At 40.4% G+C, this 12,855-nt stretch overlaps 1 protein-coding gene across 2 annotated transcripts in view; it reads left to right on the top strand.

Moving 5' to 3' along the window:
• LOC111238775 (oxysterol-binding protein-related protein 3-like) overlaps window positions 1–12,188 on the top strand; it is a 30,347-nt gene extending 18,159 nt beyond the window's left edge. Inside the window, exons 5-23 of one of the 2 annotated variants that reach the window (XM_022768451.1) lie at window positions 186–299; window positions 548–712; window positions 1,044–1,167; window positions 2,350–2,453; window positions 2,793–2,885; window positions 2,969–3,128; window positions 3,948–4,078; window positions 4,642–4,743; window positions 6,073–6,210; window positions 6,959–7,052; window positions 7,195–7,439; window positions 8,318–8,455; window positions 8,584–8,647; window positions 8,770–8,848; window positions 9,001–9,145; window positions 10,043–10,187; window positions 10,293–10,419; window positions 11,085–11,207; window positions 11,373–12,188. In XM_022768451.1, coding sequence (XP_022624172.1) covers window positions 186–299; window positions 548–712; window positions 1,044–1,167; window positions 2,350–2,453; window positions 2,793–2,885; window positions 2,969–3,128; window positions 3,948–4,078; window positions 4,642–4,743; window positions 6,073–6,210; window positions 6,959–7,052; window positions 7,195–7,439; window positions 8,318–8,455; window positions 8,584–8,647; window positions 8,770–8,848; window positions 9,001–9,145; window positions 10,043–10,187; window positions 10,293–10,419; window positions 11,085–11,207; window positions 11,373–11,469 — 2,388 coding nt within the window. In that variant the 3' untranslated portion in view covers window positions 11,470–12,188. The remainder of the gene's footprint in view (window positions 1–185; window positions 300–547; window positions 713–1,043; window positions 1,168–2,349; window positions 2,454–2,792; window positions 2,886–2,968; window positions 3,129–3,947; window positions 4,079–4,641; window positions 4,744–6,072; window positions 6,211–6,958; window positions 7,053–7,194; window positions 7,440–8,317; window positions 8,456–8,583; window positions 8,648–8,769; window positions 8,849–9,000; window positions 9,146–10,042; window positions 10,188–10,292; window positions 10,420–11,084; window positions 11,208–11,372) is intronic. The other variant, XM_022768452.1, reaches the window with a different exon arrangement.
• Window positions 12,189–12,855: the final 667 nt, after the last annotated feature.

The raw sequence follows: 12,855 nt of genomic DNA, 5'->3' as shown, positions 1-12,855 counted from the left end.
AGAAACTCTGCCTGGCCAAGGCTCAGCAAATAAAGGACTATTATTGCTGCTTTGAACACAAACAAACTGAATGTATTTAAAAACTGAATAGCACTCTGTTGCATTTGTATGAGGTCCAGTCCAACGTGTAAATACGTTGGACTGGACCTCATACAAATGCATCATGTGTTGACTTTGTCTTGCAGATTGAGAAAGGGAAACTGCATGGCTGCATTGACGTGGGTCTCTCTGTCATGGCCATTAAGAAGAAAGCCAAGTGCATCGATCTTGATGCCGAGGAAAACATCTATCACCTGAAGGTAAATCGCAAGGCTAATGAATATAAGGCATTGCCCCCCACTGTCTTACAGGAAGTGAGTTAAAACATGGATTAATCAAATAATTCCCTTTTGATTCCCGGAACAGATGCCTACATTAAAATGACTTTAAAATGACCTCATTTGTTGTATATGTGTGTGTGTGGGGGGGGCTCATTCCGTACCTGCACACACCTCCTCCACCTTGCTTGTCCTTGTGTTGATTTCTGATTGTGGAATCTGCTCTGCAGATTAAGTCACAGGAGCTGTTTGATGAATGGGTGTCCAAGCTGCGCCACCATCGGCTCTATCGGCAAAATGAGATTGCCATGTACCCTAATGAGAAGTCCTTCTACTATCCCCACTACCCTTCCCCCAACTCCCCCAGCATGGCTGAGAGTGCCTCTATCAGAAAGGTATACTTGTCCACTACACAGCATACAGTGTGGTCTTGCAATTATTGAAGAGATGTAGTACTTAGTACTTACACCAAGCTCTCCTACTGCTCTGAAGCTTTAGTGTTGTCCCTCATTCATAAGTCGCTTTTGATAAAAGTGTCTGCCAAATGAGTAAATGTAGAAGTAAATGTCTGAAAACTATGTGGTCTGTTTAAAGTAAAGGCTGAACTCATGATTATTGTTGTTTCATCAGCAGTATTTACTGAAGTCGAAACCCCTCTACTGAGGGATTTTATGAACGAGGCAGTGCTGTTATTGGTCTGACCTTTGGGTCTGTTTGTTATTGCAGTGCATACCTATACGACGGCAGTCCACAGTGCATTCTGTAGGAGCCTTCCCTTTAAGCTGCAACAGCCAGGCCAAGGTAACAGCCTGGCTCCAGTCATCTGACGACATGGACAAGTGCTCCAAAGGTGAGACAACAGAGCAAGACTTGCACTAGTAGCTGATGCACTGCTCACTTTCTTTGCTGATTTTACATAATTTTATATGACTTCAAACCCTGTCTCTTGAGTTCTGAGCAGGGTGATAAAATACTTAGGCCTGATTTGGCTGGGGTTTAGGGACCAGCTGCAGCCACTGGTTAAACTTTGGCTGGATCTTTTATTTAAGTTAAAAGATGCATTCTTGTGCTGCTGGATAAGGTATACATACAGAAATCTCAAGTTTCACACTAACCTCATTTGCATTGTTAGTGTTAGAAAATCAAACCTGAGAAAAATCATTAATAAACATAAACCTGTAGAGAGGCTGCAGCTGAGAGGATGGAGAATTGTTCAGTGTTTGTGGAGGTTTGTGCTCTATTATGAGCCATTGACAGATCTAACCTTTGAGTCTACCTCAATTCATTTTATACATTTGTCAGATGCTGTTACTTCCAATAAATCTCTCTGTTTGCTGTCGTAGCAAACTACTAAAGGTTAGACAAGATTGGCATGGTGTTGTTTGTAAAGAAGGGAGCTGTTGCTTACTGATACACTGTCTCAGTTTTCACTCATTAGTATCCTGATGATGGACTGACAACACTTTCCCCTAGCTGTCAAACGAAAAGTTTTGATTTTGTAAACCAGAAAGTAAGGAAAATTTACACAATAGCTTATAGTCACACATTTGTACACAGTCAATTGATCGTCACGTCCATGAGACAAACAGACACCATGATACAACTGTCCTGGGTCTCTACGATCATCAAACGTTTCTTCAAGTCTAGGGTGATACAACTTGATACCTCATTCTCACTGACTCACCTTCTCATCTTTCTGACCCAGGCAGATTTCGTGTTGTTCGTGGTTAGTTAGTGTAGCTTTGCTCTCTTGCCCCTATTGCATAAGGGTGCTGAAGCAATGACCAATGTCTTGGCAGAAGATGTGAACTTTTAAAGATTGTCATCTCAAACCTATGGATGCTCATTGTAAACCCACTTCTATCTTCTAGAGTCACTGAATTCAATGTTGTGGGCCATTTTTACAGCCTGTACTGGGAAGGGTTAGTGGATGTGTCTCTGTAATTGTTCAATGCCGCTTCGCTTTCTTTTTCCCTTCTCCCACTTCTTAACCATCTTTTCTCCATGTGGATATTTTTCCTACTCTCAACAGACTTGTTGGTCTGTGAAGCTTACCTGCTGGAGCTCAACCACCTGCTTCAGAGTATGGAAGTCCTCCATCGTACCTATTCGGCTCCATCTATCCAAGCCCTGCAGGTCAGCGCTCTGTTTCTGATTCCTTTCACCTTCACATGCAGAGCAGGTTTGGTCTTCATTATTGCAATTCGAGATCAAGTCTGAGGAAATGTGCTGTAAATGAATCACACCTAAAATACCAGTTGACTGTGAATTTTAAGCATAGCAACATGTCTCTTTTCTTAGCATTTCTCTCCACCAATAATTTTTGTTGCCCTTAAGTCAATTGCTACTGAATATACATTAGAACTTCATCAAAAACAACATCTTGCACAGCTATTTGTGGAATAATTTCCTACGAAACGCTTTCTATGAAGATGCTCTGTCTCAAATATGAATATCTTCTTTATTGTTCACTAGGCGTCTACATTTGACAGCCCCAAGAAGGACAAGAGACTTCCAAGGAAATGGCGCACTAAAAACTACAACAAAGATGTCAAAACAACTCTGCAGGTAAACAACGTTGAAGTGTGATCATGTTTAATCTTTTTTTAGTGCCAGTCCCTCAAAGTTCTATTTCTCCTGCGTTACCATAGGTACCCAGCTGCATCTCCTCTGGCACTATCCGCCTCCATGCCTCTAACCCCAACCTCTCCACCGCTGCACTCGGCAACGACAAGGCCGACCCTGAATCACTGGATTCTCCTTTTGATGTGGCCAAGCTGCAGGAGGACTTCTGCCGTACTGCCACCAACTGTGAGTAAATTATTTGAATTAACAGTTTGATTTTCAAATTCAGGATTTTAAAGATATTTTTACAAACAGAGAAACTCTTCAAGTGCAAAATTTTTCAGATGCCTCGGTTCAGACCCATAAATCTGTTTGCCCGCTGTCTTATTTGCAAGTAAGATAGCCTGGCATGGTGTTGTTGTTTAGAATAGATAGAAGTGACAATGGTGCAGCCATGGCAGCTGTTAATTACTGATAAATTCTCTCAGTTTTCATTCATTAGGATTTTGACGATGTTCCCTGTCAGCATTTCCCCTAGCTGTTACTAAGTGTGAGACGCTGTTTCTTTCTGAACCACAAAGCTTGGTAAATCTCTGTAAACACAGGATTGCTGCACATGGGTCTAATTTAGTTTTCTGCCACTCTTCACTGAAATGTATAATCAGATACCTGATGCTTGACATGAATTAATGACATTTGATTTGTGTTTTACATAATGGTATCACGGTTTTAAAGTTGCTCCAGGGAATAGCTGTCAATGCTGCTGGCATTTAAATTGACAAAATTTATGTACCTTCAAAATTATGAAGCTATGGATGTGTGATGAGCTTAATCCAATACAGTGACGCATTAATATTGCCAGCATTTTCATTAATGTGGCTTCCCAAGCACCGATTATGAAGTGCGTGGTAAAATGAATGTCATAAAACAAAGCTTGCCAAGAGATGGGAGATAATCAGAATTTCACTCTTGTTCCATTTTATTAGTAGCATGGTGTGATAGACTGTCAGTGGATACAAATTGATTTCCAGTTGAAACTCACCTCTTCTTCTCTCGTTGCTGCAGTGCATGTCACCATGAAGTCAGCCCTGAGTTCACTAACGGCCGAGAGAGAGAGACTAAAACAATGTCTGGACCACGAAACATGTCCCCCTACCTCACCACAGGTCGTTGGCTTGAAGAATGCACTGGCAACGGTACGTGGAGCAAAACGTACTCATGCACAGATGCAGAAATCTTAACCAGTCAGTAGCCATACATCACACTGCTCTCACGCCACTTGTCAGGTGTGACACATTCACAAGCCTTTTAGAGGAATTACTAGCTGCTGGTGTGACGTCTGCCCACCTGAACAAGATCATGCTCAACGGTTATGTTTCCAGTGGCTGCTGCCTCCCACCCAGAGTCTCTTTCTATTTTCTGTCTTTTTCTACACACATTGATACGCTGACTTCTTTTGCCACATTAGAACTTGTGTGCTCTCTACGCCAACACATTACTTTGTCTTTAAAATACCCTGCTGGGTGTTAGCTTTTCTTCCTGATTACTCAGCTTCTACCTACTCCACCTCACATAGGGTCAGTATCGGGTAGGTAATGCAGTTTGGGCTCCCATTGCTTCCTGTATGATGTCTGCTTTGATAACACATACACATGTCTCTGTATTAAAGGTAAATGAGTTAAAACAAGAAATTCAATTCAGCTTTCAGTATTGGTTGGGTGTGTGTTTTAAACGATGTTTACACTGGTTATTTTTCCAGGCTTTAGCCCAGAACTCTGAGCTGAGAGAACGCCTTTGCAAGATTCATGCTGAGTCCCACATCGTAGAGCCCACACTAATAAATCTCACTGCCCCTGTGCAGGTGGGTGAAGGAATGCAGTGACTCTCCTCCCTGTCCCCCACCATCATGATGATTATTATTATCTTTTTTTTTTTTTCATCCCACACAGTCTAGAATTTGCCACAGAATGAATGAGCTGTCCTTTCCCTCTCTTCCAGATTCAACAAATGTTGCACTCTTCTCACCCCCTCACTCGACTCACTTTGTGTTATGATGACAATGACTATTATGAAAAGTCAACAAAATTTTCTTTACCACGCACTTGCCAGGAAACGCACTGCTTCCTGAAATAAGTTAATTCCTGTTCTTTCCAGTGAAAAAGTGCTTCCTCTCAGTCCTGTGGTTGTGTTTTCACATATACGCATGCACACACGCACACACGCACACACACACACACACACACACACACACACACGGCTCAGAGGAAGATTTCTAACTGCGTGTCACATGATTGTCTCCTAAAGGAAGCTCTTTGCTCACTTAATCAGATTTGCTGACCAGAGAGTGAGCTGATCTGCTTAATTGTGTCCCTGGAAATTTGTTAAATACACAGTGTAAAACTAATGCGCTTAGATTATCTCCTGCAATAACAAAGGATAGACAGGCATGCTCACTTCCATGTGTGGTTCTGTGTAAAATACTTAATTTTTGTAATTGGTTGCATGTTTTTTTTTGTTGTTGTAAGAAGAATTTTGTGAATGCTGTAACATTTTTAAATATTGTGCTTTTAAATGTGCATCTTGTTGTATGTGAGCAACCTCAGCTTTGCCAGAGAGAGTTTGTGATATTGCACACTTGTTGCAAACTTGCACAACTGACTGGCTCTTAACAATTAATACAGTAATATATTGTGATACAGTCTCTAGAAATACATTTGATTGATACAATACTTTATATACTTTTGCAAAATTGATCTGTATCTGTAGCTGAATACTTCCTTTACACAAAATTACATTCTGAAGTGTTCAGATTTTTAGAGGTTCATCATTTGGCCAGTTTATGGCATTCAAATGATGGTACACATGGACATGTTGCTGTGAATAAAAAGAAAGAGAAAGAGAAAGCCTGTTATAATGCAGTGAATGCATATAGTTCACTGTATGACTGATTGCTGCTTTTTGAGAAATCCTCTGGGTTATACTGCAGTAACTTACTATATAAGGTGATACACTGTATTTTATTATAGATGACTGTCTTTCAATATATCACTTAATACATTTTTGTGCTGTGAAACTTTCATTATCTATAGTATTGTATTCTGAATTACCCCGTGATTGCCACCCTCCCTGGCTACAATAATGTCGCCCTTTTCTTGCTCTTAATTATAGCTGTGGACATTATGTCTCCTAGAAACAGGACTCTGCGGATGAATCGCGTCCCCTCGTGCACCAAGCATCCAATGAGAGCAGAGCTTCAATTGCAGAGTCTCTGTCCGAGTTCTTTGATGCACAGGAAGTTCTGCTGTCTGCTAGTTCCTCTGAAAATGAGGTAAGAGTAAATGTTAAACTGTGCCCATGAACACTCGCACTCAGCGGCATAAACTTTCAACACTGACGTTTTAGGGCTGTATAATGGAATCATCACAGCTGTTAATGTGTGGAGTAATTATTCTTGTTCACAACCAAAATGTTAATACCAGCTCTGCTGCAACTATTGTTTGATGAGAAGAGCTGCATGATACAACAGAGAGGAAAATAAATCCAGACAGTTTAGTCTAAAAGTAAATTATTCTGAATTTATTTATTGCCTCTGCGACGTTTCATCAGTTCTGTCTCTGTGCTTCTGCAAGATGCATTAAACATTTCAACCTATTATGATAATTCGGTATCTTTCTATTGCAAAGAGAAAAACATGCCTTTCATCTCAACATTATGGAACAGGCATCTTAGAGTCTTACGTCTTAAGTTTTTATGATGAGTGTCATGAAACAAGTCTCCTCTCTGTTGCTCCATTCTCCTCTTCCTCCTGTTCAGTGTTCATGCAACATGCCTGATCAGATAGCAGCTGGAGCGGAAGCAATGTGAAAATGGAAGTTAATTACTTTCATCTAAAAATACAGCAAGTCGAGGTGCAAATTTGTCACCAGGTCCTAAGGGACCATTCATCTCCAGCGCCTCAGATCTGCTGCTGACGTGACAGGGTGTTGAAAGAGAACTGCCCTGTCCCTTGCTGCAGGTGGTATTAAAAGTGTATCTATTATCTATTAGCTAAAGTTTGGATTTTTTATTTTTTTTAGGTGTCAGAGGATGACTCATACATCAGTGACATTAGTGACAACATTTCTATGGACAACTTCAGCAATGGGACAGAAAGTGAGAGACCAAACTCAGGTAAACTGTGGAACAAAGAGCTACAATACTGGCCCAAGTGCAATTTCATGGATTCAGTTACAAATATCATTTGGTCTTCGCTTTTTCACTACGCAGAGAGCTGTCAGTGTCTTACCTGACCTCATACACCATCTGTTCACAGGGTCTGTAGAGGAGGGTGCTGCCCTTTGTCAGCGTAGATCCTGTCTGCCGTCACCCAGCCCCAACAACAGCACCATCAGCCTGTGGAACATCCTCAGGAACAACATCGGCAAAGACCTGTCCAAAGTGGCGATGCCTGTGCAGCTTAATGAGCCACTCAACACCCTGCAGAGACTGTGTGAAGAGCTGGAGTACAGCGAGCTGCTAGACAGAGCTGCTAACACACAGGACCCTTTTGAACGTATGGTGAGATGGCAAATTCACTTTTTGCTGTTTGAGTGTGTGAGCAGTTCTTCTGGCATTCAATGGGCCTCCTGACTCAGTCCAAAGTTTGAAAAAAATTTTGTAGCACCTATAAAGCTCACTAGTTAACATGTTAAAAAAAATGAGTTGTTTAATCCCTACACAAACACATTTTTTTAAACTTTAGACAGAATCAGGTCAGCTGTTTCCCCTTGCTTCCAGTCTGTACACCAGGATAAACACCTGCTGGTTCTAGCTTTATGTTTAGCACAATGACACAAGGGGTATCAGCTAATTAAACTATTATTTAATAGCAATACCAGAAGAGAGAAACTTCTATCAATTGAAAGAAGGGTGTGAGGAAAATTATCAAGCACAGTTGTAGGAATTACCTATCACATTGCAGCAGCCTACTGTCAGAGGTATTGTCCAGTACAACGGCGTTTGCCAGCCCTGTTTATTATGTTATGACTGACTGTGCAAATGTGCAGTTTATTAGTTTACATTAGTTTATTTTTGTGTGGGACGTGTTGAGATACAGCCTGTGGACAAATGTGCATATATACAGTGTATTAATGTGCTATGGGAAGTGGTTGAAGTCAGACTCAGCAACAGTCTCTGTCCTCCCATTATGATGTGGGAGTAGTTCAGTGATCTCCAGGCTAAGTGCAACTGTTGGAGGAGTATTCAGACAGATACCTGTATGTGTGTTATTCTGTGTTCTGATAGTCTCAAGGATTATTTTTAATCCTTAAGGATTTCACAAGATCAATTTTATGTCCCAGTTGTGCTTTTTGTTCTACCTCAATATAGGCAACTTATTATTCAGTCATAAAAATTCTGAATAAAGCAGTACTAACTATTGTTTTGTCTTTATGTAGGTATACATAGCTACGTTTGTTGTATCAGGCTATGCATCCAGCTACCACAGAACTGGGGGAAAGCCTTTCAACCCCGTCCTGGGAGAGACGTATGAATGTGACCGGCCAGACAAAGGCTTTCGATTTGTTGCAGAGCAAGTATGCATGAATCCCAATTTCTGTGCCGCCAACAGTGCAACAACTGCAGTATTATGATAATAATTCACTGGGAGCATTCATTGAATCAGTGGACTAACGCTACTCTTTGTTCCCCTTTACAACATCAGGTTAGCCATCACCCACCGATCTCAGCTTGCCATGTGGAGTCTAAAAACTTTGTGTTCTGGCAAGGTACTGGAGTATATATAAATTAGCTGGATGCATTCTCAGCAACCATAAAGATTACAATAGCAGCTGGTTGTCCGGGATGAATGTTAATGTGTACAATGCTTTTCTCTGATTGATTTATGCAGACGTGAGGTGTAAGAACAAGTTCTGGGGGAAATCAATGGAGATTGTTCCTGTGGGCACCACTCATGTAACTCTGCCAGAGTGAGTCTCAACTGTCTCATTTATTCCAGGAGTGGACAGACAGACACACATACACAGACTGCACAAACCAATGAGCATGTCAATTAAAAGAAATGTCTACAGGCATAAAGGAACAGGTAAAAGGAGTATTGTTCTAAATTATCTTTTTCTAGATTTGGAGACCACTATGAGTGGAACAAGGTGACGTCCTGCATCCACAACATTCTCAGTGGACAGCGCTGGATTGAGCACTATGGGGAGATCTGCATCAGAAACTCCAGCAGTGATATTTGCCAGTGCAAGATCACTTTTGTTAAGGTGAGGCAAATTAGCAAAAAAAAAAAAAAAACATTTTTAGTGAAAAATTCTATTTAGTAGGTGTATGCAGGGCTGCACCCACCCTAATGACCCTCGCCACCTCTAATGACTCCTTTTAATTAATGCAACATTCACTATCTGAAGACACAGGGTTTTATTAAGAGAAGGAGCATTCTAGACACAGCACCCATACTGCCAGCAGTGTCTCATGTTCATTTTAGTCCCAAACTGATTGTGTTTACAATCACTTTAGGCGGGAGAGCAACAGCTGGGGTGAAGAGGAGCTTTGCACTGGATTTAAATTTGCTAGATCAGAAAATTCTAATTTATATATGAGTAGTGAAATGGAGAAAATCAATTCTTAAACTTTGTCCATGTTTATTTCAATACCAACAACCATTGTGGCTCTGGGAACATGTGGCAGCACAAAGTATTAAGCCCTTAGGATTGATGTCCCACCTACACATCATTTAGATGTCTATACAATACTGTAAGATGCAGTGATTTATAAGCCACAATATTATGGGTCCTTCATGCCATAGCTCTCTCTTTCTGTAATATGTGTTGGTGTTTGTGTTGGTAGACATCCCTCTGTGAGCCCCAGGAGGTTTGATCAAAATAACCTCCAAGCAGTGAAAAAGGCATTTTTCTTTATACTGTATATAATTCAGTGTCATCCATTGCGACAGTAGGTGCTGTAGTTCCATCATTAGTCCATAAACCTGTCTACACAGATGGTGCTCCCCACCTGCATGGCAGCAGGAACCCCTCGATGTTTTCAGTGTCTGATTCATGGAAGTCTCCTCTACTGAGAGGAGACGGTTAATTGCTTTTAGACAAGGAGAACCCCACTGCTCAGCGCTATGTTCTTCTATAACTTGTCAATTCTTTTCACAGGCCAAATACTGGAATTCAAGTGTGAATGAGGTGGAGGGAACTATCACAGATCAGAAAGGGAAGGTTGTCCACAGACTCTTTGGAAAGTGGCATGAAGCAGTTTTCTGTGGAGACCCGCCTGCAGCCACATGCATCTGGAGAGCAAGTGTGTATTTCTTTAATAACTGTGCATCAAAAGCTGTTTTATAATGTACATCTCCCTATTATAGTATCTAAAACAGTGGATGCTATTTCTTTGTTTGCAATGCAGATGCAATGCCAGTAGACCATGAGCAGTACTATGGTTTTACCAAGTTTGCTATTGAACTGAATGAATTGGACCCATCTCTGAAGCTGCTGCTACCACCCACAGACACCAGACTACGAGTAGACCAAAGGTAAGAGGAAAAACTTTAAAAAAAAAAAATACTGTATTCATATGCACTTAAGCAATCTGGTAATTATCAACTTTCTGCAAAAACATGAAAGGGAAAAAAAAACACTGTTTTCTGTCAGGGCAAAAGACTGAAGGAAACATGGGGAGTGAGATTTCTGTCGGAGTATTATCATAGAAAACTGATATAAAAAAACAGCAAAACGCATCTAAGCAAACGCATCTTTTATAATCCTACATCATGCATCTTAGTCATGGTCTTGACAGGCTGTCTTGAAAAATGCACACCCTACCCGATGATCAAAATAGCACAAAAATAGGCACATTGATACTCATGTTAAGAATAGCAAGTTACTGCAGAGGCTTTCAGAGCCATCAAACTAATTTTATCTCACATTTTTTAGGTTTAATAGTCTGTAAACTAAACAGTGCTGCCACAAAGCGCAGCAGAAACAACAAGCAATCTCTCCACTTTGGCATCAAAGTAGAAAAATGTCACTGCTTCTAGTCCTTCAGTATCCTGAGTTATGTGTTTTCATATTTATCTGTAATTAAGTTATCTTGCAACAATGATGCAGAGCCAAAAAACATAAATGAAGATTAAATTTGAATATTGAAGATTAATGTTTTGCTATGTTTGTGTAATGAATGTCTGTGTCTGGCTGGCAGACTGCTGGAGGAAGGGAACTTGGAGGCTGCAGAGGAGCACAAACAAAGGATTGAACAGCTGCAGAGAGAAAGACGAAGAGTCCTGGAGGACAACAACGTAACACATCAACCTAAATTCTTTAGGTAACCTAAATACCTAGATTTATTTGTTTCTCACTAAGGAAGTACTTTAAAGACAAGTGAGCAGCTTGTCACATTAACAGCCGACTGTGTCACAATTTCAGTTTCACTGCACTCACCTATTCACACAGTATTCATTACTGTCTGGCATTTGTTCGTTCTCCTCAGGAAGTCAAAGGATGACACCTGGTTGAGCAACAACACGTACTGGGAGCTGAGGAAGGACCTTGGCTTTGCCCACATAGACTTTCCTACGTTGTGGTGACACCTGAACTGCCGATCACACACATTTTGACCTGCACAGCCTGTACTGTGATCCAGGCTGGTTCTGGTGACATCTGCACTCCAGTCTTGCCATCCACATTCAGTACGGTCATATTTATTGCAGTTCATCAAACTTATGCCTTAATAGCAAGTGCTTATCTAAGTTGTGTATACGTGTTTATGCAAGCGTATTATGAGAATGTTGATCGATTTAACCAATTTTGCCCATATTTCCACCTCTAATGTTACACTGTACAACTGAAACTGAGAAAAGGAAAATCATTTGGTGTCAGCAAGGACAAATGCTTTTCATAACTGGTCTACACAAATTTAAAATGTGCTGAACAACTGGTCACTTTAGCTGTCGTCTTATCATGGACATTCTCTACCTCTGAGATAAACTAGCCTTGATATGCCATTGATTAAGTGTACACATCTAATATTTATTCTGCACCTGCCTGATGCCTTACTGGTCGTACTCATATTGGTTAATTTATTTTTGTTGCATCTCTTATATGTTTTTAAAAATGTATGTTTTGTAAGGAATTCTTAAGTTGTTCACATGATCTGTAATCCTTACTGAACTTTGCTTTCTGTCTCATAACATGCTTTTTGCTATGACTGTGTGAATGATTGTGCAACTATGAGCAGCAGTAGCAAACGTCAAATCCAGCCATTTTTCACTCTATCCACCGCACTGTTGTCTGAATGGACCCTGGGCTTTGGGACCAAAAGTGTCCAAAAACTATGCTCCATGAGCTCAAATAAAATCTCTGATGCTTTCTTTTTGTGGACTCATTTTGGCTGTTTTTTGTTCAAAACACTGAGAGACACTGGGTTGTTACCATAATTTTCAGTTACTGCAGATGCTGACTTGTCAGACAGGCCACTTTGTCATAAATGTTGGTTAAATGTACCAACAGGAAAAGAGAAAAAAACTGAATAATCAGTTTTAAACTTCACATTTCCTCAGAAAAGAAGGAAGTCCATTTAGTGCCCTCAGAGCAGCTCTATTCTTCTTCTCAGTGCCATCATATTGTAGCAACAGGAATACACCATGAAAGTTGAGTTATGTTAATTCTAGTTTCTTGGGAGGCCATCATCTTGAAAGACTCATTGTGATTGCCTTGTTGTTACACAACTCTGCACATTCATTATCTGATGAAAACGTTATAGTCTAATAAGGCATAAAATTTCATAAAAATGACATTGTATAGTATGGCACTAAATGTCATGGAAACGTCATAGTATAGTAAGGCATAAGAATGTCATAGTATAGTAAGGCATAAAATTTCATAAAAATGTCATAGTATAGTAAGGCTAAAAAACATCAGAAAACATCATAGTGTAATGACGCATAAAATGGCATAAAAATTGCATATTTTAT

This window comes from Seriola dumerili, unplaced genomic scaffold (assembly GCF_002260705.1).
Source record: "Seriola dumerili isolate Sdu_G_001 unplaced genomic scaffold, Sdu_1.0 BDQW01001661.1, whole genome shotgun sequence".
NCBI lineage: Eukaryota > Metazoa > Chordata > Actinopteri > Carangiformes > Carangidae > Seriola > Seriola dumerili.
The sequence above is the reverse complement of the archived record's forward strand: the minus strand, read 5'-3'. Positions and strand labels throughout refer to the sequence as shown.